The 25,382-nt window shown below is 48.3% G+C and overlaps 2 protein-coding genes across 2 annotated transcripts; both read right to left on the bottom strand.

The window, feature by feature from the left end:
* Positions 1 to 798: 798 nt before the first annotated feature.
* On the bottom strand, positions 799 to 2,906 carry LOC135821334 (ulvan-active sulfatase-like). Its single transcript, XM_065334394.1, has one exon. It carries the CDS (start codon positions 2,762 to 2,764, stop codon positions 1,085 to 1,087), a length of 1,680 nt encoding a protein of 559 aa, XP_065190466.1. The 5' UTR covers positions 2,765 to 2,906; the 3' UTR covers positions 799 to 1,084.
* Positions 2,907 to 6,505: 3,599 nt separating this feature from the next.
* LOC135821333 (probable serine racemase) lies at positions 6,506 to 14,776 on the bottom strand. Its single transcript, XM_065334393.1, has 3 exons — positions 14,012 to 14,776; positions 9,771 to 10,280; positions 6,506 to 7,744 (listed from the first exon to the last, which is right to left on the bottom strand). The coding sequence occupies exons 1-3, from the start codon at positions 14,402 to 14,404 to the stop codon at positions 7,304 to 7,306; spliced, it is 1,344 nt and encodes a 447-aa protein (XP_065190465.1). The 5' UTR covers positions 14,405 to 14,776; the 3' UTR covers positions 6,506 to 7,303.
* Positions 14,777 to 25,382: the final 10,606 nt, after the last annotated feature.

The following is a 25,382-nucleotide window of genomic DNA, read 5'->3' as shown; positions in this document are numbered from 1 at the left end:
AAGGTGCATATTGCATCGCTTGCGTTTTCGTAAGCTGCATGCATAACATCTTGCACACATACGCATACCCAGGTGCAGCATCACCCTGGGCGGTTTTCGGGCATGGGCTTTGAGTGTACGTGTGGATGTCGATTCGATGGGCGTTATTTCGAGTGGGCGTATATACGGAACTTTACAGTACAGTAGAGTCGCGCGCCCAAGAACGTTGTTTCTTTCTCTAGGGTTAGCCTGGGACGTTCTTATTTTTCAGCAATCTGGCTGCGTTCTTATAGCACGTTCTTAGAAATAGTCCGAACTGGATCATCTGTATCCCACAAGATGCAAGAAAAAAAACACCGACGTTCTTAGCTTTAGGCTGTGGCGTCCTTAGAATTTCAGGCTAGACGTTCTTGGGCTCCACGTTCTTCAGCGCACGACTCTACTGTATCCGATTAACTGTTCCACCAGGGTCTGCCCGTAAATAAGATTAGAGGCCACTCCTCGTTGTTTTGGCTCACTTCTCTTCCTTGCAACATCATCCGGTCGAAGGGATACTTTTTTTTCTTTAGGTGTGTGGCCAGTCGTTTAGGCATCATACAGAATACAGCATAGCTCTACGTGTGTTTGTCTACATGCCAAGTAACAGTTGCCAACATCCAATAAATAAATAATTATACACCCAAGCTCAGTGGTGGGGGTAGAGCATCGCTGTGGCCTCAAGCGAGGGTCCCTGGTTCGAGTCCTGGTGGTACACGGTGGCAGTCAATTTTTCTTCAGACTTTTCGCGTTTGCGTCTTTACCTCAAATCAGTGAAAACCGTTAATTTTTAGGAACGGATTTTAGTGACACTGCCCATGCATGCATGGTTTTCCCTCGCTTCACAGAAACACATCTTCAGTCCGGCAAACACACAACATGTAAACGAGGGTACGTCCACTACGAGTCGTACTACATTGTGATCATGGCATTGGCTCCATCATTGTATGCCCTGTGACAGATGCCTTGATCGACGGGTCCAGCTCGCAAGACTTGTTTGCTATTGACGAAATTCCATCGTATTAAAATGGCTCTTGCAGCGTTATGACCAGACAGAACTAACATGTTGTCACTCTTCCGAGAAGAACTCGCGTAGTATCGCATGCAGTTCTGTGATGACACTGGCATGTGATGCCGAAGCAGCGACATTCTCGTTCTCAAAGTGATCGAAATCGTTCTCCAGCCACTGGTCACCGCTATGGTCATACAGCTCCACGTGGTCCGGCCCTCTAGCCCAGTCGACCTGCGGCGCTGTGCGTTGCCATGGCATCCAGGCCGTGTAGCGCCACACGTCCGTTCTCAGCGAGTAGCCCATCAGCGTACGGTTGTCGTGACCACTGCACCAGTTGTCGGCCCACTGCGCCGTCAGGTTATTCACGCATCTCAGGTACTGACTGAACGCCGCCCCCGCAGCCGCCGCCGAACCCGTTTTGCCGGTTGCCGCGGACAACTGCGACGACGCCATGCCCGGGCTGTCAAAGAGCGGCGCAAAGCTCGTGCCGTTGACGTCGCTGCTGGGTTTGTTGGTCCCGGCCAGCTCGGCCACCGTCCGGTACATGTCCACCAGCTCCACCAGGGCGTACGTTCGCCGCCCTAGCGACCGCGGTTTCCACTTTGCCCGCACGATGAGCGGCACGCGCGTGGCCAGCTCCCAGTTGGTCTGCTTGTGCCAGGAGTCGTGCTCGCCGAGCTGGTAACCATGGTCACCGTGCAGCACCACCAGGGTGTTGTTGGCCAGGCCGAGGTCGTCCAGCGCCGCCAACACCAGCCCCACGTTGTAGTCCGTCCAGGATACGCTGGCAAAGTAGGCGCGTCTCGCCGCCTGCTGTATCGCCTTGGGCATGGGCGTGGGCATGGGCAGGTACTTGCGCTTGTCGGTGTTGTTGAACACGCCCTGGTTGTGGAACGCAATGTCGGGCGCGTTGAGCGGACGTTGCACGTGCAGCGGGGTCGGCACATCTCCCTGGTCGCCGTACATGTCCCAGAACGTCTTCGGCACCTTCCAGGGCACGTGCGGGCGGCGGAAACCGGCCGCGACGAAGAACGGCTCCTTTTTCTCCTTCACATACTTGAGCACCGACACCGTGTGATTGGCCAGCTGGTTGTCATAGTGATAGCTGTACGGATACTCGCTCTCGTCCAGGGCACACCACGTGTCGATTCCTGTGACCTGTCCAGACTCGCCAATGTGTGCCTCCTGCTGAAGGGTGCCGTTCGGGCACTTTGACCCTTTGAATGAGAAGTAGGGCAGGTCCTGGGACCAGGATTTCGGCTCGTCCCAGTTCGGGGGCGAGTTCGGATGGTAGGTTTTCCCGCCTCCCAGCGCGATGAAGCCGTGCTTCTTGAAGTGCTCCGGCATCGTGATCCAGTCGGGGCCAGTGTCACGGAAACTGTGCGCCATGCCCGACCAGACTTTGGTGGTGTCAGGTCTTCTGCCGCTCATGAAGCTATTCCGACTCGGAACGCACACTGCAACTTGGCAGTAGGCCCTCTCGAACACCAGGCCCTTTTCGGCCAGGCGCTGGAAGTTGGGTGTCTTCATGGTCGACTGGTTGTAGACCGTCATCTGCGGGCGCAAATCGTCCACAATCAAGTAGAGCACGTTCTTGAAATCACCGGACGACCCATTGTCATCCCATTGTGGACGGACTGTGTCGCTATCAGCCGTGGCAGTGGCTAGATCAGCGTTCAGCGAGAGAACGACGGCAAACAGGGACAGCAAAGCAAGCTGCCTTTCCTGGCCAGCCATGTCTGCAATCCTAGGCAAGGGTCATTCCAAATTCCAAACCAGGAACAAAAGACTTGCTGTTTTGCAATTATTTACAACACACCGTTGAAATCATAATCAGTGCGGCCGATACGATGCCGGCCTTCTTTGGCAGTCTCGGGGACGACTCTTGGCTTCGTCCAACCCCCTCCACCCCCCACACACACACCCATACACACAATCATGTCGATGTGGTTCGTGCGGTACAGGTACATGTAGTTGTTCTAGTTCTACTACTAGTAATCTACCCATCGGCACCGGTGACTCCGTGACCATGGTGACCGGGCGTGAGCAGAACAAGCTAGTAGTAGGCACTTCAGTCACGTGACACGACCTGTCAAAAAGTGCTAACGCTGAATCGCGTACATGCGTGGCACCGCGGAAAGGCGCATGCATAGATCGATCTCTAGCTGCACGGAAGCTGCGCAGGGCCTTCTCGTGTGGCGCAGCGTGTAGCTGAGGCCCTCAGCTTTCGTTTGAGCCCACATACGTCATGATGCGGCAATTTTTTGAACTCACGTACAGTTCGAGTAAAATCGGCAAGGATTTTTCGGGCATTTCACTTGATTGCACGCATTTGCCATGTAGCTCATCGTCTTCAGCGTCGTATTTCCTTTCGGAATCAGTTGTCCTCGTTTGTCCAACACTTTGCGCATTGCTGCGCAAGAAGAAATAATGCGAGGTGTTATTGAAAGCGAGCCGCGACAGGCGTCCTCCCGGCAGTAGTCCTTGTTCGTCGGAGCCCATGCGCATGGCTGCGCAAGAAGAAATATTGCCAGGTGTTATAATTATATTGGAGTCGCATCGGAGCAGTCGTCCTCTCCTGCAGGCGACGAGTAGGACAGTACATGTATATACTTCGGCGACTGGACCAAGAGAGCTGACATCAAAACGGCCTGCTTGGAACAAATCGTCAGCTGATCAGCAGGTGGCTTCCAGCGACCAAGAAAAGCATTGACGGTGATATTATACCAAGAATCCAGCACACACTCTATGCACAAAATCTCTCATGCTGGAGTTGCTGAAGTTTCAGTAGTCCCAAACATTTGCAAACGATGTTCTACATGTAATAGTTTGTCATTTCTTTCCGTCAAATACTCGGTAAAATTCTAGTTTGCTCAGTCTTCGGCTCATTGTTCTTCCGTATTCGTCACCACTTCAGTACTGTACATGTAGCAACAATGTGTTCTGGCACTGAATTATTGTAGTTACTTTATCTTACCTCAAAGTCTCATCTTATGCTTTTCCAAAGGCTTCTCTGCACTGTTTTCATGCTGTTGCGATGGAGTTGCTATGGAGTTGCCATGGTGACCACACCCGATATCTTCGTCTGAGCTGCTGGACGGATGAAAAATGCGAAGTTTTTCCAAACCATGCTGTTTCTGCATTCATCTGATTATTTTGACCTGCTTCCAGCGAGCCTGGTGTTTTGCCACTATAGACACTGAAGCAAGTCCTACCAATTTCTGATATGCTGCTGGTGCCGTCGAAATACTGAAATTGCCGTTATTCAATTCTCCGACTTTGGATGGCTATATCTCTGTGCCAAGTTATTCTTTTTGCTTCAAATTTTCTGTGGAGTCTTCATAAACCTATCTGAATCGGATACAAGAAAGAAATACGAGTATTTCTGGTTTTGAAAAAACCGCCTGAAGTGCCTACTAGTAGTAATAAGACTAGTCTTTAGTTGCGCAGTACTAATAGTACATGATTGTACTCAAGAGTTCATAACCCCCAGGGGGTTATCATGGTTATGAACTCTTGATGTACTACTAGTACTACTATACTCCAGTGCTGGCAAATGAAATCCGACCCCTGGGCGGCGCGTTCACTTTCTAGCGGCCTCTATTTCGGGTCTTTGCGATGTGAGCGCACCGCTCAGGGGTCGGATTTCAGTTGCCAGCACTGACCTGTGCATGACCGTAGTAGAGTGAGTGGCCACTGATGACGGACCAGTGCTGGCAGTGCCAGTAGGTAGGTCTACAAATCAATCGTGTTGAGTGTCATGTAGTACTAGTAGTAGGGACTTCAATTGAAAAATCAAATTCGCGAGTTTTGCATAAAACGCTAGTTTTTCTAAACCGGGAAGAATCGAGAAACAACCTGTGAAAATTTGAACCCAAAATTCCAAGGCAATCTAGAGTTATAGTCGATTGAAGATCGGAAAACGGGGGAGAAAGTAGTCACAGAAGTAAATGCAAGTATGTATGTGAGCCGTGTGGTTTCCGTCCAGCACTGCACTATCTGGTGCATACATGGCGACACAGGATGTGTGCATGCATGAAGTGTGCACGCATGCCGTGCGCGCCGACTTGCACAAGTCACACGTTTTCACCGTCACTGCTTTTACCAGTGTGCGCGCAGTTCACTCGATTTTTTCGTCTACCACCAGGAAATCGCCGTGGGCTGGTTTCTGTGATCATTTTCCTTCTACGGCGATAAAGCGCAAGCCTCAATGTTGTAGAATCCTCTTGGTTTAGGCTAATTCGAGGCCGCTGAACACGAAAATCGGGTGTTCCTCGCGAAGCCGAGTACGGATCTGGTCGAAATTAGTACTTCGAAGTGCACCCGCGCCAAGCGCGGAGCCATTATTTTTGGAAGCACGGCATGTGTGGCACCATTGGAAAGGTAATGACCTCGGCTTCCTAAAAATAGCATTGACAAGGCCGAAAATGCCGCGGGAGAAGATACTCGGGCCGCGAACTGCATCTCGAACTGCAGTCACGAGGCGCCCATTCACTTTGTACAGGCGAGCTGTGACTGCACTTTTCGCTTTTCAGTGACCGGAACTGAACTCCCTACTAGTAGTACAGTCGACCTACCCTTATAACGATATTTATTATTTGCGTCCGACCAAGAAATATTGTTATAAGGGTAATATTGTTATAGGGGTAACTGGTTCATCACATACATGTACGTCATAATGCATGAATTTAGTTCATTTTTTACACTCTTCCTAGCGTCAAAAACATTATGTACATGCACTTTATTTACGCAGCAAGGTGCCCACTGGTGCCCCCATTGCATTTCGTCATGTCCCAGCGACTTATCAAGTGAAGCTTGCCCTACCTTGACAGTGGACTCTACATGCTCCCTGCTGGATATTGTTATAAAATGGAAAATGTCGATTGGTCAGCCCATTTTATATTGTTATAGGGGTAATATCGTTATAGCGATATTGTTATAGAGGTAAGGCATTGTATACAAAAGTCAATGGAGTGATTTGGTTTGGCAGAAAAATATTGTTATAAGGGTAATATCGTTATAGAGGTTATCGTTATAAGGGTAGGTCGACTATAGTACTAGTATTTACTTTTCACGTCATGCATTGTAGGTCTAAGATCTACATGACTTTTATCTTGAAATGTCAGGTATGCAGCATGATAGTACAGTAGTTGTGCACGCTGCCACTGTGTCTATGCACCCACTGTGTGCATAATGGCATTGCCGTGATCGGAATCTCTTAAAGCATTTTATTGACCTTGGAAATGCAGAGAAATATCCCCCCCCCCCCCCCCCCCCCTGTTGCCACCTAAAAGATAAGGAAGGGTAAATGTCCAGGAAGCGTTTGGCGGGTATCATACGAGAGCAAGAAACAAAGGGCACGCGCGCGCACATTTTTGTGTGTGTGTGTGTGTGTGTGTGTGTGTGTGTGTGTGTGTGTGTGTGTGTGCATGCGTGGCTTTGTGTGTGTTAGCAGTCCAACCAACCAGCCGGGCAGCACTAGATTAATCAACTGTTCTTTCTGGAACCCCTTTAATAGTAATACCGGTAAGTAAATACGTCTTGAGAACGAAAAACGAGTGCATAGTGACTAGTGCTGCGTAGCACATCAGAGCGCATCTCTGCAAGGCATTGCAACATGGTAGTATTCTCTGTATTGATCCAGCGAGAAAAAAATCCAGCGAGGTGTTGCTAGGCTACACGAATTAGCTAGAAGGCTCACAGGTTAAGAACATGTAGTAGAGTAAAGAGAATCGTGATTGCGTATACAACTACAGAACGTCTGCAGTGAACTCTTAATTTAAAATAGTCGTAAAAGTAAACTAACCGGGTGGCACTAGATCAACTGTTCTTTCTGGAACCCGTCATTAGTACATCGTATGATGCCTCCGGTAGTTCTAGGGCTAAAGTACCGGTACTGAGACTTGAAAAGGAGAACACGTGGGTAAAGGTTGCGTAGCGCGTCAGAGCGCTTCTCCGTCGGGCATTCTGCCCTTTACTGGTCGCGCACAGCGGCGCAGCAGCGCATGCACTCGGGCTCAGCAGAAACGACGCGCATGTAACAACTCAAGTGCAGCAGCCTGTTCGACGTATATGTGCAGGTCATCGTAGAACTACTCATGTGCAGCCAATGTCTGGCCCACAGCCGACTGTACGACACGTTAACGTTCAATCGTGTATGCATGTTGACTGGTCCATCTGAGTCTAACAGGTGCAAAGCCATCATCAATAATATTGGTAGACACACTTGTCTCAACTTGTTGTAGTTCGTCTGCACACATGACACAATTACGGTCATCAGCTTGCGACTTCTGGAACAGGCTGGGCATTGTTACTAGATATTGAGGCTGCAGTTTGACTAGTGGCTGATGTCATTGCTTTGTTCCTGTCGTCAGTGTCCTCGCTGGGCTCCCAGATCAGAGCTGACGACGACATCACGTGCGGGATGGGCATTCCAGCGGGGGGAAGTCCCCCGATCGCGGGCGGGATGGGCAGTCCCGCGGGGGGAAGTCCCCCGGTCATGATGTCGGCCATCATGTCGCGTTCCACGTTGCCGCCGGTGATGACGCACACCACGCGTCCCCTGCCCGCCTGGCCCGACAGCACGGCGGCCAGTGAGGCGGCACCGGAGCCCTCAGCAACGATGTCATGGTTACGCTTCAGCACGCGCATGGCCTCGGCCACCTGCTCCAGCTGCACCACAGCCGAGTCCGTGATCAGACCATTCTCAGAGTTGATCTGCCGCGCAAGGAAACAAAATACAAATACAGGCGGACTTGAAACATGGAAATTGTGGGCACAAGTTATGCGATCGAGTCCACCAACTAAACCAGATTTTGAACAGTCAGACGTGCGCAATCCAGCACAAAGCTTGTGCCCGCAATTTCCATGCTACAATATGTTTTCCTTGGCTCACCATCTGAGTTCCTACAGGCGGATTTCATCAACTTTGCAATCGAGACTTCCATAACGGTCCCTGGTTATAGATTTCGTTCCGTTTCAGCCTGTACTACAGCTGCATGTGTACACTGCCACACTGAACTTCGCAAAACAAAAATGTTGTCCGCACCAAATGTTAGGCCAAAAATACCCAGTACTAGAGAGGTTCCGCATGACGTAATTAAGCTAGTAAAAAACGTAGTCGATCTACGGAAAGTCTTACGTAAACTGCATGTGCATCTGTGCTCCGCCATACGGAGTTTTCAAATCACGTAGCTGCCCTTGGCAACTCCAAACGCGGCAGTGTACGACCGGATCGAACTGGGGCGAGTCATAAATTTGTACCCCAATCCACTTACGGACCAGCTACGTTATCAGAGCCCTATCTATGTACTCTACGTAGACAGCTTTCCGTAAGTGGAGTGCAAACTCTCGAATTCACGGGTTTTTCCCGCCCACTAACGTAACGTTGCTCAACTTTACGTAGTGCAGAACCTCTCTATTACAATTGGGCCACTGCCTCGTACCGCTCTTTTTTCTCTCCAAAACTCAACATTTTCAAGCCAGATACAACACACATTTTAACGCGGCCGAAATGTGTTTTAGCCCGGGAGGCCGAAAATTGGGACGCGTTTGTCCGGTACAAATTGCACTGCTCTGAGAGCAGAGTAAGCACATGGAGCAGTACAAATTGCACTGCTCTGAGAGTAGAGTAAGAACATGGAGCAGTACAAATTGCACTGCTCTGAGAGTAGAGCAAGCACATGGAGCAGTACAAATGGCATAGCTCTGAGAGCAGAGTAAGCACATGGAGCAGTACAAATTGCACTGCTCTGAGAGCAGAGCAAGCACATGGAGCAGTACAAATTGCACAGCTCTGAGAGCAGAGTAAGCACATGGAGCAGTACAAATTACACAGCTCTGAGAGCAGAGTAAGCACATGGAGCAGTACACATTGCACTGCTCTGAGAGCAGAATAAGCACATGGAGCAGTACAAATTGCACAGCTCTGAGAGCAGAGTAAGCACATGGAGCAGTACAAATTGCACTGCTCTGAGAGCAGAGTAAGCACATGGAGCAGTACAAATTGCACTGCTCTGAGCGTAGAGCAAGCACATGGAGCAGTACAAATTGCACTGCTCTGAGAGTAGAGCAAGCAAACGGAGCAGTGCAAGCGATTTGTTTCCAGACGAACGCGATGGAGCATGCAGAGCAGTTTTCGTGACGCTGACATGGAAATCATGGCGCCTGAGTTCATCCTGAGCTCATCGTTATTCGATTTCGCGGAAAATTAAAAAACAAATGATGTCAGAAATCCTAAACGAAAAGGTAAGCAGCAAAAGAAATTGCTCTGCGTTCTCTACCTCAAGGCCTGGAGTAGCCAGAACATGCTCCGTGCGCTCGAGATCCCGTGCAGACCAGCCGAACCCGCGTGTTCCGAGTGATCCTGTTCTAGTTCCAGTGTAAATTGTACGCAATTTGCAAACTCTGCGAGACGAAGCTCAACTTCAATGGCTCGACTACGAGCTCAATGCGGGAACATCTTACCCGGCGGCATGTTTCCTGCTCGACGGCTGTAGCTGCCACGGGTGCGAAAGTGTCCAAGGCGAAAAGCGCACACGCACTGCAGAAGTTTCTGGGCCGTCAACAAATTTCAACGAATACTAGAATATCCGTTCGTTCGTTCGAAGATTAGGTATTCGATAGAGTATTCGTTCGTGAAAAATGGGTTCGTGTGCATCACTGAAAATAATATGATGAGGCCGAAAATAAATACACGCCAAAATTCGAAGGCTTACAGTAATATAATTCAAGCAAGACACACCTGATCCCATATGGTTGGCAGTGCCATCTGCCCGCCCAGTTGACTGACGAAACTCGGCGTGTGTGTGCACCGGTACGGCTTTCCGGCCACCAGTGCGTTGCGGAACGGCGAGCTGGTCTCAATCTCCACGGCTACGACGCGCGTGCCCCGCGACCGTTGCTTGGCGACCACCCCGGTGCCGCAGCTGAAGCTGCCGAAGCCGTAGGGAACGACGACGGCGTCGATGTTGTTCACGTCGGCGAAGATCTCGTCAGCCACGGTCGCGTCGCCGGCAATGCACTCTGGCGAGACTTGCGACACAAAGTGCATGTCGGCGATTTCCGGATGGCGTGCAGCCACAGACGGGCACAGTGTTGCCAGCTCTACGCATTGCCACCACTCGTGGAACGGTACATCGATGACAAGGTCAGCGCCAGCAGACTTTATGAGTGCGCGACGATAGGCGTCAGTGAAGTCCGGTACAACGACCGCACATCTGATATTCTTCTTCTTGGTCAGCCATGCCAGGCTCTGTGAACACGGAGAGAGAGAGAGAGAGAGAGAGAGAGAGAGAGAGAGAGAGAGAGAGAGAGAGAGAGATAGATAGAGAGAGAGAGAGATAGATAGAGATAGAGAGAGAGAGAGAAAGAGAGAGACACACACACACACATACACACAGTACACATGCACACCGAGACAGGCACAGAGAGAGAGAGAGAGAGAAAAGAGAGCTTGGAAGCTCAGGGTCCTGCGCTATGCTTTGTTGCCTAGCTCATCGTGCATGTTGTTCGAACTGATGGAAATGCTTTTTCCTTTGATTAGCTACATCATTATATTGCAAAAACGTTTCAATGAGATACTGAAGTAACGTCTTCTGCATAGCTATGGGACCGGCGCTGACTCTGCCGATCACGGGCGTTCTGGAGTCGACGGGATGTCTGTCCTGACGTTTCCTGGGACCGGCGCTGACTCTGCCGATCACGGGCGTTCTTCTTCTTCTTCTTATTATTATTATACTTACGGCAACTAACATCCATTCTGATTGCATTTACTCGTCTCCCTACTTCGTATTCCTTTCCAGAAAATCTCCCCATACAGCAGGGAGTCGTTTACATAATATGACTCCCTGCTATACATCTACATGACTGTATATACGTTATAATTATTATGCTATCGGCCTACATGCGATTCCCGGGCTGGTCGACAGGCGGCCCAGCCAGCCTGCTAGTGGGATCTCGGCCTTGCACACAAATCCACACAAAATGTTACTACACTGAATGCATTCCCCCGATACACTTCGCATATATACTCATTCTCTTGATGGTACCGTACTCTTGATGGTACGGGACAGGTACGGGATAGCGCCAGGCATGTCGATGGCACAAACAAACAAAAATATTGTGGCCAGCTGTCTTTGCTGGTACGGTACAGTACGGGACAGATACGGGATAGCGCCAGGCGTGACACAAACAAACAAACAAACACCAAATTAAAGCTGTGTGGACCCTGGCTAGCGCCAGACGTTACTGAAGTAACGTCTTCTGCATAGCTACGGGAATAAAGAGACAATGAGAGAGAAAAAGAGACGGGTCAGGGGCGGGTTAGGGGCGGGTCAGGGGCAGGGCGAATGAAGAAGAGGGGCAGGCAAACGGAACACTTTCCTGCTTTTCCCGCTTGGTAGTGGCTGAAGATCTTTCCCACTACTTGATAAAGCACACGTTTCAACCGCTAGTGAGTGCCAAGTATGATGAACATACGGAGTGAAGTCACTAATACATGTCATGATTGCTTCACTCCTACGTTGCTTGCAACCCTGCTCAGCGACTCCTGCCAGCAGTTGTGTAACAGCCTCAACGCTACTTCACACACGATTCTATTGTGGACATTGAGGTCCGACGGGATGACCAGGAGCGGCGCCCTTACTGCTTTTAGAAGTTGCATGCACTGAAGTTTACGTAAGCAATTATTGTGTCCGCTCTCGAATGGAACTCACGGCGGCCGGTAACACCTGGTAAACTCAGCGTAGTTTACGTCACCACTGTGAACATGGACCATCAGTGCTTGGGGCTGCAAGGCCAGCGCCCTGTGGCCGCTTGACTCTCCAACGGATTTCAACGTCCCCGACAGTACGTACACGCAATGTATGTGCACGCACGGCTGATGTGATATGTCGGGAACGTGCTCCGTCATTCCCGGTGCAATGAGCGTTCATGGAAACATTGATAGCTATTATACACAATGACTGCTGTGTACAGTTCTGGCTGGAGAAATACCTCGTGAATACAGTAGCGCCGCACTGATGGCAGCAGAGTGTTGTGAGTGGTGCTATAGTTAGGGATATCAGCGAACGCACTGCGCAGCCCATCTGCGCAGGTCAGCCTGGCCCATCCACGCGCCGTCGACAAGAAAACTCATGAACACTTTCATTTTTTTGCAAAATAAATCGTGCGAAGAAGATGCACGGAATGGCTGAAAACTAGGCTGAGGAAAAGTAGCATCCAGAGACTCTCAAACAAATTCATGGTCCATCGCTTCTGACAATGGCAGCGAAGACATCAGGGAGCTGATTGCAGCAACTCTCTACCAAGCGCGACGCTGGTTACTCACCAGGGCAGGGCGCTTCCATCGCGCAAGAAATGGCCGCGAGCGAGAAATGCAAGTCCGATTTTGAAACGATCCAACCAGGGTAATCCCTTGAAAATTGGCCTGAACACCTCTCATACTGGTGTTTCACGATGTGCAAACTTTCAGAGAAATCGACCGGGGAGAACGTGGTCAGCACGTGGGTCCTCCGTATCGCGTATGATTTGAATGGTCGCGGGGACAGAAGAACAGTAATTTTACGACTCCCAGCGGTGCAAACAGACCGCGGCCATGTTTTCTCTGTCGGCCGCGATCACGTTCAAAAAATCGATGACGCAATGCATGCGCTGAGGCCTGCGCAGTGCGTTCCCTGACATCCCTACTATAGTGCAGGTCAGCATAGCCCCCCCCCCCCCCCCTTCACGCTATTATTCATGAGGTTGGATTTCTATGACCAAGGCTCTGCATGTAGTGTGTAATGACTACGTACAGCACTGTGCTCAATGAAATCCAGTCGCGGCGCTCACGTTTGCGCCTTGCACCGTTTCACAGGCCTGGGGCCGCGCAGTGCCCGGTGCGTACTTGAGTGACACGACTGGATTTCGTCGTGCAACACTGCAGATATCTACATGGTTGTGCAGGGTATCTGACACTGTGTGGTTATTACCGTATAGGCTGTACCCTGTTTTGCCCCGGTACCCCACGAGGGTTTACCGGGTGTTAGCGGCTGTCGTGAGTTCCCTTCGGGGAACGAACACCGTAATTTACTCTCTTTTTTTTACCCCGCAAATCAATAAAAATAATACACTGATCTGGGCTCTAAGTTACTTCCAACATTTTCGGCTCAGCAACCCCTCTCCCACGAGCAAATTGTACTTCAGATGGCTAACAGTAGTACCACACTAAAATACCTTCCAACACCCCTGTTGTACGCAAAATGTACATGACACTGTACAGTTCACTTCCAAGGCTTTACCTTAGTGTACAGTTATGTAGGTGTGACAGAATAGTCCGTTTCCGAGGGGCCACTGCCACTGCCACTGCCTGGATACAACACTATCTTGGTACACGCGATACGGGACTGACAGGGTGATGAAAATAGAAATGTTCGCGCTGACCGTGCATGATACTCATACCGGCTAACCCTCCGGTTTTTCCCGGGAAAATCCCGGGAAATCAACAATCCTCCCGGGATCCCGGGGATTTCAAGCAAACTCCCGGAAAAACCACAGTTTTGTCTGGTACAGGATTTTCCTGAAAACTCCATGGATTCGCCCCGAATGTCCTGTTTTTTTTCAAAGGTATTTACGGTGCTCATTCGCACTTCGAACTGTGCACAGCACTTTCAAGATCTGACCATGCCTAGTCTGCAAGGTCTGCACTGACAAAGTGACAGGCGGGCGCCGACTGATCAAGCTGCACTGCACTCTGCAGGGTCGAAGTGTGCTGTACGCAGACCTGTAGTGTAGGGTCGAACTCTTTTTTTGGGCGGAAAAAGCTCTTTTTCACTTGTTTTTGTGCCATCCAGGGATTCTGATTGTCTTGTCAAGGGATTGAGATTGTGGTGGTTGGTCAGTATGGATACTCAAACACCGGTAAACACAACAGAACGGAGCTAATTTTATTAGCTCTGCAATCATGATCCTCGCACCAACGAGCACGCGCACGTACTCGCTTACCTGGCCGAAGTTTCCCGTACTGGCCGTTACAACACCACGTCGCAGCGCATCGTCTCCGTCAGCGCGCTGCTCCAGAGCGGACAAATAGCTAGCGGCCGAACGGGACTTCACCGATCCGCAGTGCTGCTCATTCTCCAGTTTCAAAAACACTTCGATCTCACCCGACACATCTCGTATTGAATCACTGACGGACGCAGAGTCAGAGGAGCACTCGCTACCCTTTTGTCGACTGACTCGCACCGATTGATGGTTCAACTTCACCAGATGGGTGCCGAGGCGCACTACGGGTGTGCGCTTCACCACGCCAGCGATTCGTCGGCCGCACGCTTGCACATCGTTCAGAGAGGGCAGCTGCACGCCAGGACGCTTGTTGCAAATCTTGGTCGTCTCCATACGCACTTCTCTTTCTCTCTAGCTGTAGATGGCAATGATCTGTCCACTGATATGACCGTTTTTGCTATCGGCTTCCAAAGCAAAAACTCTACAATCGCAGCTGTGCTGCGGAACAGCTCTTTCTCAAACTAAAGGGCTCGTCCAGTACCAGTACAGGTGAAAGCACCGATAGATGTTCACCTACTACTACTAGTAACTAGCTTTCAAAAATAGAAAATCAGTCCATTCCAATCAAGCCCCAAGTCAAGTGCAAAAGCAACAAACAACACTAGAAAACGTCACCAGGCTGCAGGTCACAGCCCACTTCTATCGCGTACCGACAACAACGACGTGGTCCGACCGACTAGCGACTGTGCGAACACTTCAAAACAAAAGTCACCTGGTCACCTCCCGGCCAGCCCCATTGCGCAATGACTATGTGCGTGATGATCGTGGAGTGTGAATGCGATCGATCGATTCGTGCTCTTTTAGCCTCTTTATCTCATCCGCACGTCGGCGCGCGTGCCATGGGAACCGCCGATGTTTGGCTCAAGGATCATACTCATAGCCATTGGGATCCCGGGCCGCGGGACCGGGAGGACACTGCGAATTATTTCGCTCACGTGCCATCAATCTAGGGCCGGAGCTCCAATCAGCATCTTTCCTGGCACCGTGTTTTCTCTAGTACTAATAAGTGCCTGGGGTTCTTCTTTTTTCAGTGACAGCTAGGCTACGCCTGGACCAAATGCTTGCGCATACATGTATTTCCGCACATCTTTGTGAGACAGCTCATTATGGCATATTGAGCGACAAAGGGAATATTGGAATGAAGCCAGCATATAATTCAAATATTCTGAAGAAAACGAGGACAAAACATTCGTATTATGGACAAAATCCGTTCAGAAATGCCTTTTATGGATGAATTTGGAATGGTTGAGCTGGCGTTTGCTACATTAGTAGCGATAGTGTTCATCCATGGGGAAATTTTCCCCATGGATGAACACTATCGCTACGGTTGCTGGGGACACACCCCAGCCATACTATTCCGCATGTGTTTTGTTTTGCACCAAGCGTGATAGCCGTGAAGCCAGTGAATATTCCAAGGTTGTAATTTTACTGAAATGATCTACATGTACATGTGTACATGTTATTTTATTTATTATTATTATATATATTTGAGGATTTCCCAAAGACGTAGTCTAAATTGAAGGGAGTTCCATTATAATGGGAGGCTGTAGGGTTGAGATAGCAGACAGTGGAGGGCTAATAATTCGTAATGAACAGCCTAGCAAGAGAAATACAATTATGCTGAATGTTCCAGAATGGTCCTTTAATCAATGATACCTATAGCCTCGGGGTATGCCTTGAAATACGAAATGTACCGAAACAGAAACACAAAAATTAATAAGAATAAGCGCAACGCACAAAGAAGGAGGACAGAGGCATGTCAGTGCGGAGTGGCATTGTGTTTGGTGTCAGAGAAGTGCGTGCAAATGTGACTGTGAAACAGGGACTGCGAGGCTGTGGCTCTCAGGTCTGCGGGCAAGGCATTCCAGACAGTAGCGGTGCGGAAGAGAAATGACCTCCCGGCGTGTTTCCCAACCCGTGGCAGAGTGAATGCGAGTTGGCGGCGGCGACTACGCGTGGGGCAGTATCCCGCTGCTTCAAAAAGTTCTGGTTGGGTGGTGACCAAATGGAAGAATTCCATAAGGCAGGCGATCTTCCTGCGCCAGGATAGACTTGGCCACCCCAGCTGTTTAAACAATGATGACTTGGGCTCGTCTGATGGGCAAGGGCATCTCTCAAGCCGCATTACTGTGCGAGCTACTCTGGCTTGCAGCCGTTCAAGGGTGAGCCGCTGTGCAGCAGAGAGGGAGGACTCCCATACTGGGGCGGCGTATTCTGCTGTGGGGCGGACATACGTAAGGTACAGCTTCCTGACGATGTCTCCTGTTAAACGGTCAGCCATATGGCACAGAAGAACGCAGCGCTGTCTAAACTTGCTTATTGTCTGTTCAATATGCTCCTGGAAGCTAAGTGTTTCACTCAACAACACTCCCAGGTGACGGTGACTGGTTGACGGCTGGATACCGCGGATGGTCTCTGCAGCTCCTTCCTCAGCGAATGAGATAACAACGGTTTTCGATGGGTTGAAGGTTCCGCCTACTCGGTCGGCCCAGGCAAATGTGTCCTGCAGGGCAGTCTCCATTGGGCTGGTACCTTTGGTTCGTGCTTGGCCGACGGCGGTGTCATCCGCGAACAGGTAAACATCAGCGTGCTGGTTGCGTTTCGAGGCTCTGGGTAGGCTGTTGATATGTACCAGGAAAAGCAATGGCCCGAGGTGGGAACCCTGGGGTACTCCAGACTTGACGGGACGTGGGGAGGACATATGGTGTTGGACGCGGACGCTGAATGTACGCGTATCGAGGTAGTTCTTAAACCAACTCGTAGCCGGAGCATCGCAGATAGTCCCGAGTTGCTGGAGAAGCACGTCATGCGGCACTTTATCGAAGGCCTTCGCGAAATCGAGAAATGCAGCATCGTAAGGGATGCGTTTATCCATGGTCGATGCGATCTTAGTAGTGAGCTGTATCAGCTGGTCAACTGTGGAGCGATCACGGACAAAGCCGAACTGTTCCGGGACAATGATGTTGTTGACCTCGAGATAGTGACCGAATTTGGTGGCGACAATCTTGTCTAGTGCTTTCGCAATAGCTGGGAGTAGGGTTATAGGGCGGTAGTTGGAGGGATCACACGGGTTACCTTTATTTTTAAATATGGGGATTACTGTTCCCAGCTTCCAGGCACTAGGAAACTCACCTAAGGTGAGGCTAGCGTTAAACAGGTTGGTAACAGAGGACGTTATACAAGGTGCGATCTCTCGGAGGATCCTGTTCGAGATGTTCCCGCCTGTAGCCTTATGCTGCGGGAGCCTTCGGAGCACCCGGTACACTGAGGATTCGGCCAATACTGGCAGAGAGAATAATTCATTCGGACAGTCGTCGGCTGGTGCTGGTATTGGACCTGTACCGTGAGCAGGAGTGCACTGGCGCTCAAATACCTTCGCGAGCATTTCTGCTTTCTCTGGTTCGCTCTGTGCCGTGTAGCCCTCACACGTTAGGTCAGGAACTTTATCTTTCTTACAGGAGATGTTGGCAAGTGTCTTGGCTTTCTTCCACCAAAGGTGGGCATCTTGCTGATCGTGAATATTCTCACTGAGGCGCTTGAAGTACAGGGTCTTGGCATTTCTTAACTGGTTCTGATATGCATTCCTCTGGTGTACACTTTCTGCTTACAATGTATGTCGAGCATATTTTGGCGTATTTTGGCATATCTTGCTAAGCCTTTGGCATATTATGGACGTTTTCCCTGATATGCGACGAGCATAGCTCACTTTTTTTTAGCATATTTAGTCGAGGCCTAACGCTGCTAGGCATATGCGGATATTGCCGGCAGAAAAATTGGCAGAATTCGGTACTTTTTCTGGTAAGTTTCATGCATGTTTGGTATGTGGATAAAGAAATGGAGCATAATTCGAGGAATTGCCCGCCATAAGGTTTGTATGGTTCTGCCAATTTCACTGCTTTTCGAGAAGAATCGGCCACCTTTTCGAGCATTATCCGCACAACCCTAGTGACAGCTCTACCCACTCTACTATTAGAGACTGGGCTATTATTGGAGACTGGGCTCTAATTTTTTCAATTGTCAACTATCAAGCCAACTCCAGTCTATAAGCAAAACTCACCATATCAAGACTGCATTTCAACCCTAAACTCAGGAATGGGGTTCAGCGGATAATGCTCCGAAAGTGTTCGTATAATGCTAATCATAATGCTCCAAAAACTACCTCAAAAATGCTGATGATAATGCTTCAACAAGGTCTATAATGCTCTTTTTTTTTTTTTTCACGGTTCGCGTGAGACTCGGCTGGAAGCCGAGTTTTCCGCATCCGCCGTGGGAACGCCACCACCCTCTAGGATCAAAGGCGCAGATGCAGCGCCTAAACGGTGGGAGGTGAGTAGATCAGACCCACCACCAAGTGAGTAGTATAGAAGAGGATGGTTCTGGCTCACCTGTTTTTTTTCGAAAATTTTCTAAGTATTGGAAATACAAGGGGATGGTTCTGGCTCACCGGTTTTTCCAAATTTTTCTTAGTATTGGAAATTAGCGGAAGATGGTGTATTAGGGGCGAATGCGTTATTAGGGGTAAATGGGGTATTAGTGGTAAATCTGGTAAGTTTTGCGCTCACTTTATAATACTTACTTACTTTTTTTAAAAACTTTTTTTCACCCAAGAGGGTGGTGGCGTTCCTGCGGATGGCGGAAAACTGGGCCTTCGGCCGAGTCTCACGCGAACCGTGATTTTTTTTGCGCTTGGTTTTGCGCTTACTTTTGCGTTAGTTTCTTGAAATGCACTGTTCGCGACTTGTAGCAATTTATGCTGAAGAAGAACACCACCACACACATCAAAGCAATTGCCTGACTCAAGCTAATAGTCCTAAACTTCTCTTTCTCTGTTCTCCTTTTTACTATTAACACCGCCCTACTGGAAAATATGCAGCGAACAACAAAAACAACACACAGGGTGTGTATGGAAGACGTACCTACCGACGTGCTGGAAGCAACTCAACCGACTAGAGGCCTCGGCGTCAGCGTTGCAACTCGGCATCAAACACTTCTAGGCAAAAAATAGTGAACGGATTGTGACCGTACAATATAGTGTGCATACTATTATGCATGTACATGCGCATGTACCCTTTTTTTCTTCAAGATAGCCACAAACGGGTCCATCAAGGTGAAAGTGCAGGCAAAAAAGCACAGGAATGCACACAGCGATGGCAGCCGAAGCAGTGGAGGTGGGGCAAGAAATCTGATCAAGGGAATCGGCATCAACACTGCGCATGCACGCCAAACCAAAGCGGAATCGACAAAATAGTGCCATGCATTAGTCTTATGTATCACTGCATTATCTTCATTACAAAAAAATTCAACTAAAAAATAGCCGCTAACGCGGGAATACAAATATATTTTCTACAGAAAGCGAGCAGAACTAGAAGCGGCAACATGGTAATAGCTGATGTTGACACCACATTCTACCCCACAAAACAGTCACATATCGCTAAAAGCGCTACTTTTAGGAAATAGCCGCTAGCCATGACAACTATCAAACACAGGAAATAGCTGCTAATAGCATGAGAGGGAGTAGATGATACGGTTATAGTCACTATATTCCAGCTGCCAACACTGGCAAATGTCATTAATACAGGAAATAATCCCTAGCAATGAAAAATTTCAAACGCGGTAATAGCCGCTAGCAACGTGTGCATCAGAAGCTAATATTATGGTTTTAGACGCCAAATTCCTGCAACTACCACTTGCAGATGCCGGTAATATAAGAATTAGGCGCTAGCGATGACAATCTGCATTTATCGCAATAGCCGCTAAGCACACCAGTACTAGACCCAACATGATTTTAACCGCCATTTTCTGACCACACACGCTGGTAAGTATCATTAATACTGGATATGGTCGCTAATAATGAAAGTCCACTGCGGTAGCAATAGCCACTATCAACACTGGAATAGACATCCATTAATCGTAGTTTCTCCGCTACCAGTATTTTAGCTTATCAATACCGGTAGTAGTTAGTCTCCTACAACTTACTTGAAATATGTTAGCATCTCTTCAGTCTTACTCACAATGGGCTGCAGTGAGGGAAATACTAGAAACTACAGTATGTAAAGGGTATTAGACCAGAGGTAATCAGTATACGGTGTTGGCCTTGTGGTTCATTGCTGCGATTTCGGAGCAGAGGATCGCGGGTTCAATCCCCGTGTGCGCCGCCACTCTGGTCAGTTTAAAGCAGGCCTGAAGAGGGTGTGGTCGAAAGATCTGGCCGGTATCCGGTTGGATTTGGTACAAGATCTGGTTCATCAGTGCTTAGGGGCCGGACCAGTTTCTCCCTCATTGGTACCACGCAGACCAAAACACACAAAGTGGCTGAATGCTGCCCATGGTGGAGGTTCTTTTTTTCTTTTTTTCTTCTTTTTTCTATTCTTTTTTTCTTCAGCAGCTTAGTACATCTAGCTGCTTGTTTGTGTATTTTGGTTGTTTGCTGGATGCAAAGCTTACGAGCTTTTGTCATGCAAGGCTAACTTTTCGGCTAACTTTTCGGCTAACTTTTCGGCTAACTTTCGACAAACGTTGTGATTAAAATTGTCCTTGCCATACACAAACACATCACGAACGCCAATGATGGGTTAATTGTAAAGTGTGTTCATTGTTCTCAAGTTCAGTTCCATTCCTGCAAACCACCCTGAAGATGTCACACCCTAAAGCATGTTCTCTCTGGAGTTTGAGTGTCAGTGGTTAGTTCATGTACAATAGAAATTGAGAAACGACATCTTACCTGTAGGACTACGTCCGTAAAATGAAGTGATTGTTTGATATATTTAAAGATGTGAAAAATATTTCCTCCATAGATTGAGAGGACGCAGTTGGCAGGAAAATGTGTCGCATGATTCAGATATTAGTGGCGAAGAAGCTCTTCTGACTGACGGAACGAATGCTGGTTTTCAATCGATTTGACTGTCTTGACACAGGGGACAACAATGGACGCCAGTAGCCATCAGCTAGATACTCCTCGCCAGATGAAAAGACATTATGATCCAGGAGCTAAAGTTGAGGATGAACCACCGGAGAAACGCGCTAGAGAAAGTGATGATGGGTTTGAATTGGTTGATGTTGCGCGACGAGGTGCGCTAAAGACGTACAAGATGGATGTAAATGACTTGGATCTCGTGGTGAGTTTGGATGCGAATTATGCGGCCATTCGCAAGGTGATGGAAATGGAAATAAAGAGGAATAATGGAATCAAGGTGATGCTGGTAGTGAACATTCGGATGTCGAAAGAGAACCAGGGAAAGGTTATCAACCAATCTCCTCATTTTAGATCCAAGACGAAGGTCCTGTTGAACGAATTACAGATTGCTGGTATCACTAACGAGATGATGTCAGATGTACAGAAAATGGTGGGGCAATGGATCAACGAAGGTTCTGGATGGATCATCGACAGAGTTCTCAGCATGGAATTAAACATTGCACGATATCAGCCTATGAAAGCTGGTTCTTACATCGATCTTCCGCCATACTTGAAGGCTAAAAAGGCCATCATCAACGTTCAAAACAAAGACGACCAATGCCTTAAGTGGGCGTTATTGAGTGCATTACATCCGGTCAAGAAGAACTCGACACGTGTGAAGAAATACATTACCTTCGATGCTGATTTGGACTTCGCAGATATCACGTTCCCTGTAAAACTGAGTGATATTCCCAAAGTTGAGAAGCTGAACCATTTGGGCGTCAATGTGTATGGATATGATGAAGGCCTGCATCCCCTTTACATCTCTGAATGCGAGGATCCCATCTGCATACTCTTGATACACGATGAGGAAGAAGTCAAACATCACTACTGCTGGATCAAGGATTTCAATCGGTTATTATTCGACCAAAACAAGAGAGCCAATCGCAAGTACTTTTGCAAAAGGTGCTTATCTTCCCATAAAACAGAGAGCGCTCTGACACGGCACAAGGAAGATTGTAATGGCGTTGGAACCGCCCCTAGTAGGATTGTGATGCCCGACCAGGACCAGGATGGAAACGAGCCCATTCTCCAATTCAAGAACTTCAAGAATATGATGAAATGCCCGTATATTATTTACGCTGACTTGGAGTCCATAATTCAACCTGTTCACGAACAGGCAGGAAATGGGACGGTCCGAACCGGTATTCACGAGCCGTGTAGTTTTGGTGCTGTGGTGATACGGAGTGATGGTGAAAAAGTAGACGAATGTTTCTACCGAGGCGAGGACGCGATGGAGATTCTGTTTGGATGGCTGGAGTCAAAGGAACGGGATTTGCAAGTGGAGATGGAATCAAGAAATAGCGCTTTCGATCCTGCGCAGCTGAGTGATGTAGAATGTCGAGCGCATGCGGATGCTACGTCATGTTGGATTTGCAGCCAAGCCATACCATTGGAAGGTACTATGACACGAGAAGCTTGGGAGACGTACCACAGATCCTCGAACTGTGGAAAATGCCAGGTGGAATTTGACGAAGATTGCAGGGTCTACAAGAAGAAGGGTTTCGACTCCAATGGTCAATTTGTAGATGCCTGGTGTTACGGGTGTGTGGTGTCTCAAAGGAAAGTGCACGACCATGATCACATTACAGGAGAGTACCGTGGAGCAGCGCATAGTAAATGCAACTTGGAGCTACGGATTCACCCTTATCTCCAGCACATTCCCATAGTATTTCACAATCTGAAGCACTACGACGCTCACCATCTGATTTCGTTCATTGGTGGTGTGACGAACGTGGAGACGGTGGACTATGTGAATAAGTATGGCAAGTCCAAGTCCAGACAGGTGGGCGGTATCTCAGTGATCCCAAACAACATGGAAAAGTACATCAGTTTCACATGGAGGCAGTTTCGCTTCATCGACAGTTTGGCGTTTCTAAATGCCTCTCTCGACAAATTGGTGAAGACCACGCCACCGGAGGCTTTGGTGTATACTAACACACTGGAAAAGCCGGATTTGATGAGCCAGAAAGGAGTGTATCCTTATGAGTACATGGACTCGTTTGCAAGATTCAATGAAACGGAGCTGCCATCTCGAGAGTCATTTCATTCAACATTATCAGGTTCTGGAATCAGCCTGGAGGAGTATGAAAGGGCGCAGCATGTATGGCAAGCGTTTGAATGCGAAGATCTGGCACATTACCATGACATATACTTGCAAGCTGACGTATACCTACTTGCTGATGTGTTCGAAAACTTCAGGAAGACCGCTTTGAACATATACCATCTGGATCCTGCTAACTACTATACGTTGCCGGGGTATAGTTGGGATGCCTTGCTCAAACTCTCCAATGTCAAACTGGAATTGTTGACCGATGTTGACAAATACTTGTTTGTCGAGAAAGGCAAACGAGGCGGTATCAGCATGGCAAGTCATCGATATGCCAAGGCGAACAATAAGCATATGGACGACTTCGACGAAACGCAACCATCATCCTATATCCAATACTTGGATGCTAACAATCTGTATGGATGGGCAATGTCACAGTACCTTCCAGTCTCTAATTTCCACTGGATCAGTGAGGACCTCGACACCATCTTGGGCACAGAAGCGAACAGTGATGTAGGCTACATTGTTGAGTGTGATTTGGTGTACCCAGCGGAACTTCATCGATATCATAACGACTATCCTCTAGCCCCTGAGCATTTGAAAGTTACCGAGAGTATGCTCTCACCGTATCAACGAGACATGGTGCAAGAGCTTCACACCGGAGGGTTGGATTGTGATAAGCTGGTGCCCAACCTGATGAATAAGGAGAAACATGTGCTGCATTACCGGAATCTACAGTTGTACTTGGATCTGGGAATGAAAGTCAGCAATATACATCGAGTCCTGAAGTTCACGCAAGCGCCTTGGATGAAAGACTACATTGACAAGAATACGGAGCTGCGCAAAGAGTGCAGGAGTGATTTTGAAAAAGACTTCTTCAAATTGATGAATAACAGCGTTTTTGGCAAGACTATGGAAAACGTGCGCGGTCGCGTCGATCTCAAAGTGTTACGAACGGAGGAGGAAGGTGATAAGTTGCAGAAGCTGATTAACAAGCCGACATACAAGCGCCATGTTATCTTCAATCCTGACTTGGCTGGTATCGAAAGCCAGAAGGTGAAAACTACCCTGAACAAGCCTATATACGTCGGTATGTCAATCCTCGATTTGGCTAAACATCTGATGTACGATTTCTACTACAACCATCTCAAAAGGCGGCACAACATCAAGTTGCTGTACACTGACACAGATTCTCTGATCATCCAAGTGTTTACAGATGATCTGTTTGAGGACATACGTGAGAATATCGAACTGTATGACACCAGCAACTATGCGAAGGACCACCCTTGCTACAGTGAGAAGAACAAAAAGGTTGTCGGCAAGTTCAAAGACGAACTCGGAGGCAAAATTATGACAGAATTTGTTGGAATCCGTTCCAAGGTGTACAGTTACACTGGTGAGGCGAGTGGTAAACGCGCCAAAGGTGTAAACAAGTCTGTCTTGAAAAAGACAATCAATCACGACGACTACAGGATATGTCTGCTGGACCAGCGAGTCTTTCACCGTGAAATGACCAATCTACGAAGCCACAGGCACAGGATCTACAGCGAAACTACCAACAAAGTCACACTGTGTCCACTGGATACCAAGCGCTTCATCACAAGTGATGGAATAATGACACTGGCATATGGATATGTAGATATACCTCAGCATGCATTGCACAGGAAGAATGGATAACTAACGTACATTATCTCATCGTTGCCGTTGTCACTGACCCCCAGTTCAACCTAGTGTCTGCCTCCTGCAAAGACATCATCATTTTATATCATATTCTATGTGTGAAAGAATTCATGGTGATTACCACCTACCCTTCTCTCCTTTATGACCAAACACCATTTGTTCGGATGAAAATCTCTCCCCATTCTTCATTGAAGCATTCACATTTTAAGGTAGTTGAAAGCCTCCACCGTGACAGCAATAATGATAGTACTGATACTTTTGAAGGACATGCAGTCCTTTCACGGTTTTCTGAAAAGTGACTGCAAGCCCTAGAACTCAGTTTTACAATGTGCGTGGTGTATCCAATTGGCCTTTGTAGACTAATGCCATGATGAGCTCATTTTACTAATACCTCATCAGACTTTCTCAACCTTCCAAAGGCAACAACCATATTGTGTAAATGATCCCATATTGATGAAACATGACACTACGAATGTACGTACACATGACATTGTATGGCAGAAATTGAGCATGCCACGTGCAAATGCATGATTTTATTGATTTTATGAGCCTTGAGGATGGGTACACGTACACATGCATGCCGGATTGTTTGCATATGCGTATCTAGGGCTTCTTAGGTTTGTGCGAAT

This window comes from Sycon ciliatum, chromosome 7 (assembly GCF_964019385.1).
Source record: "Sycon ciliatum chromosome 7, ocSycCili1.1, whole genome shotgun sequence".
Classification (NCBI taxonomy): Eukaryota; Metazoa; Porifera; class Calcarea; order Leucosolenida; family Sycettidae; genus Sycon; species Sycon ciliatum.
The sequence above is the reverse complement of the archived record's forward strand: the minus strand, read 5'-3'. Positions and strand labels throughout refer to the sequence as shown.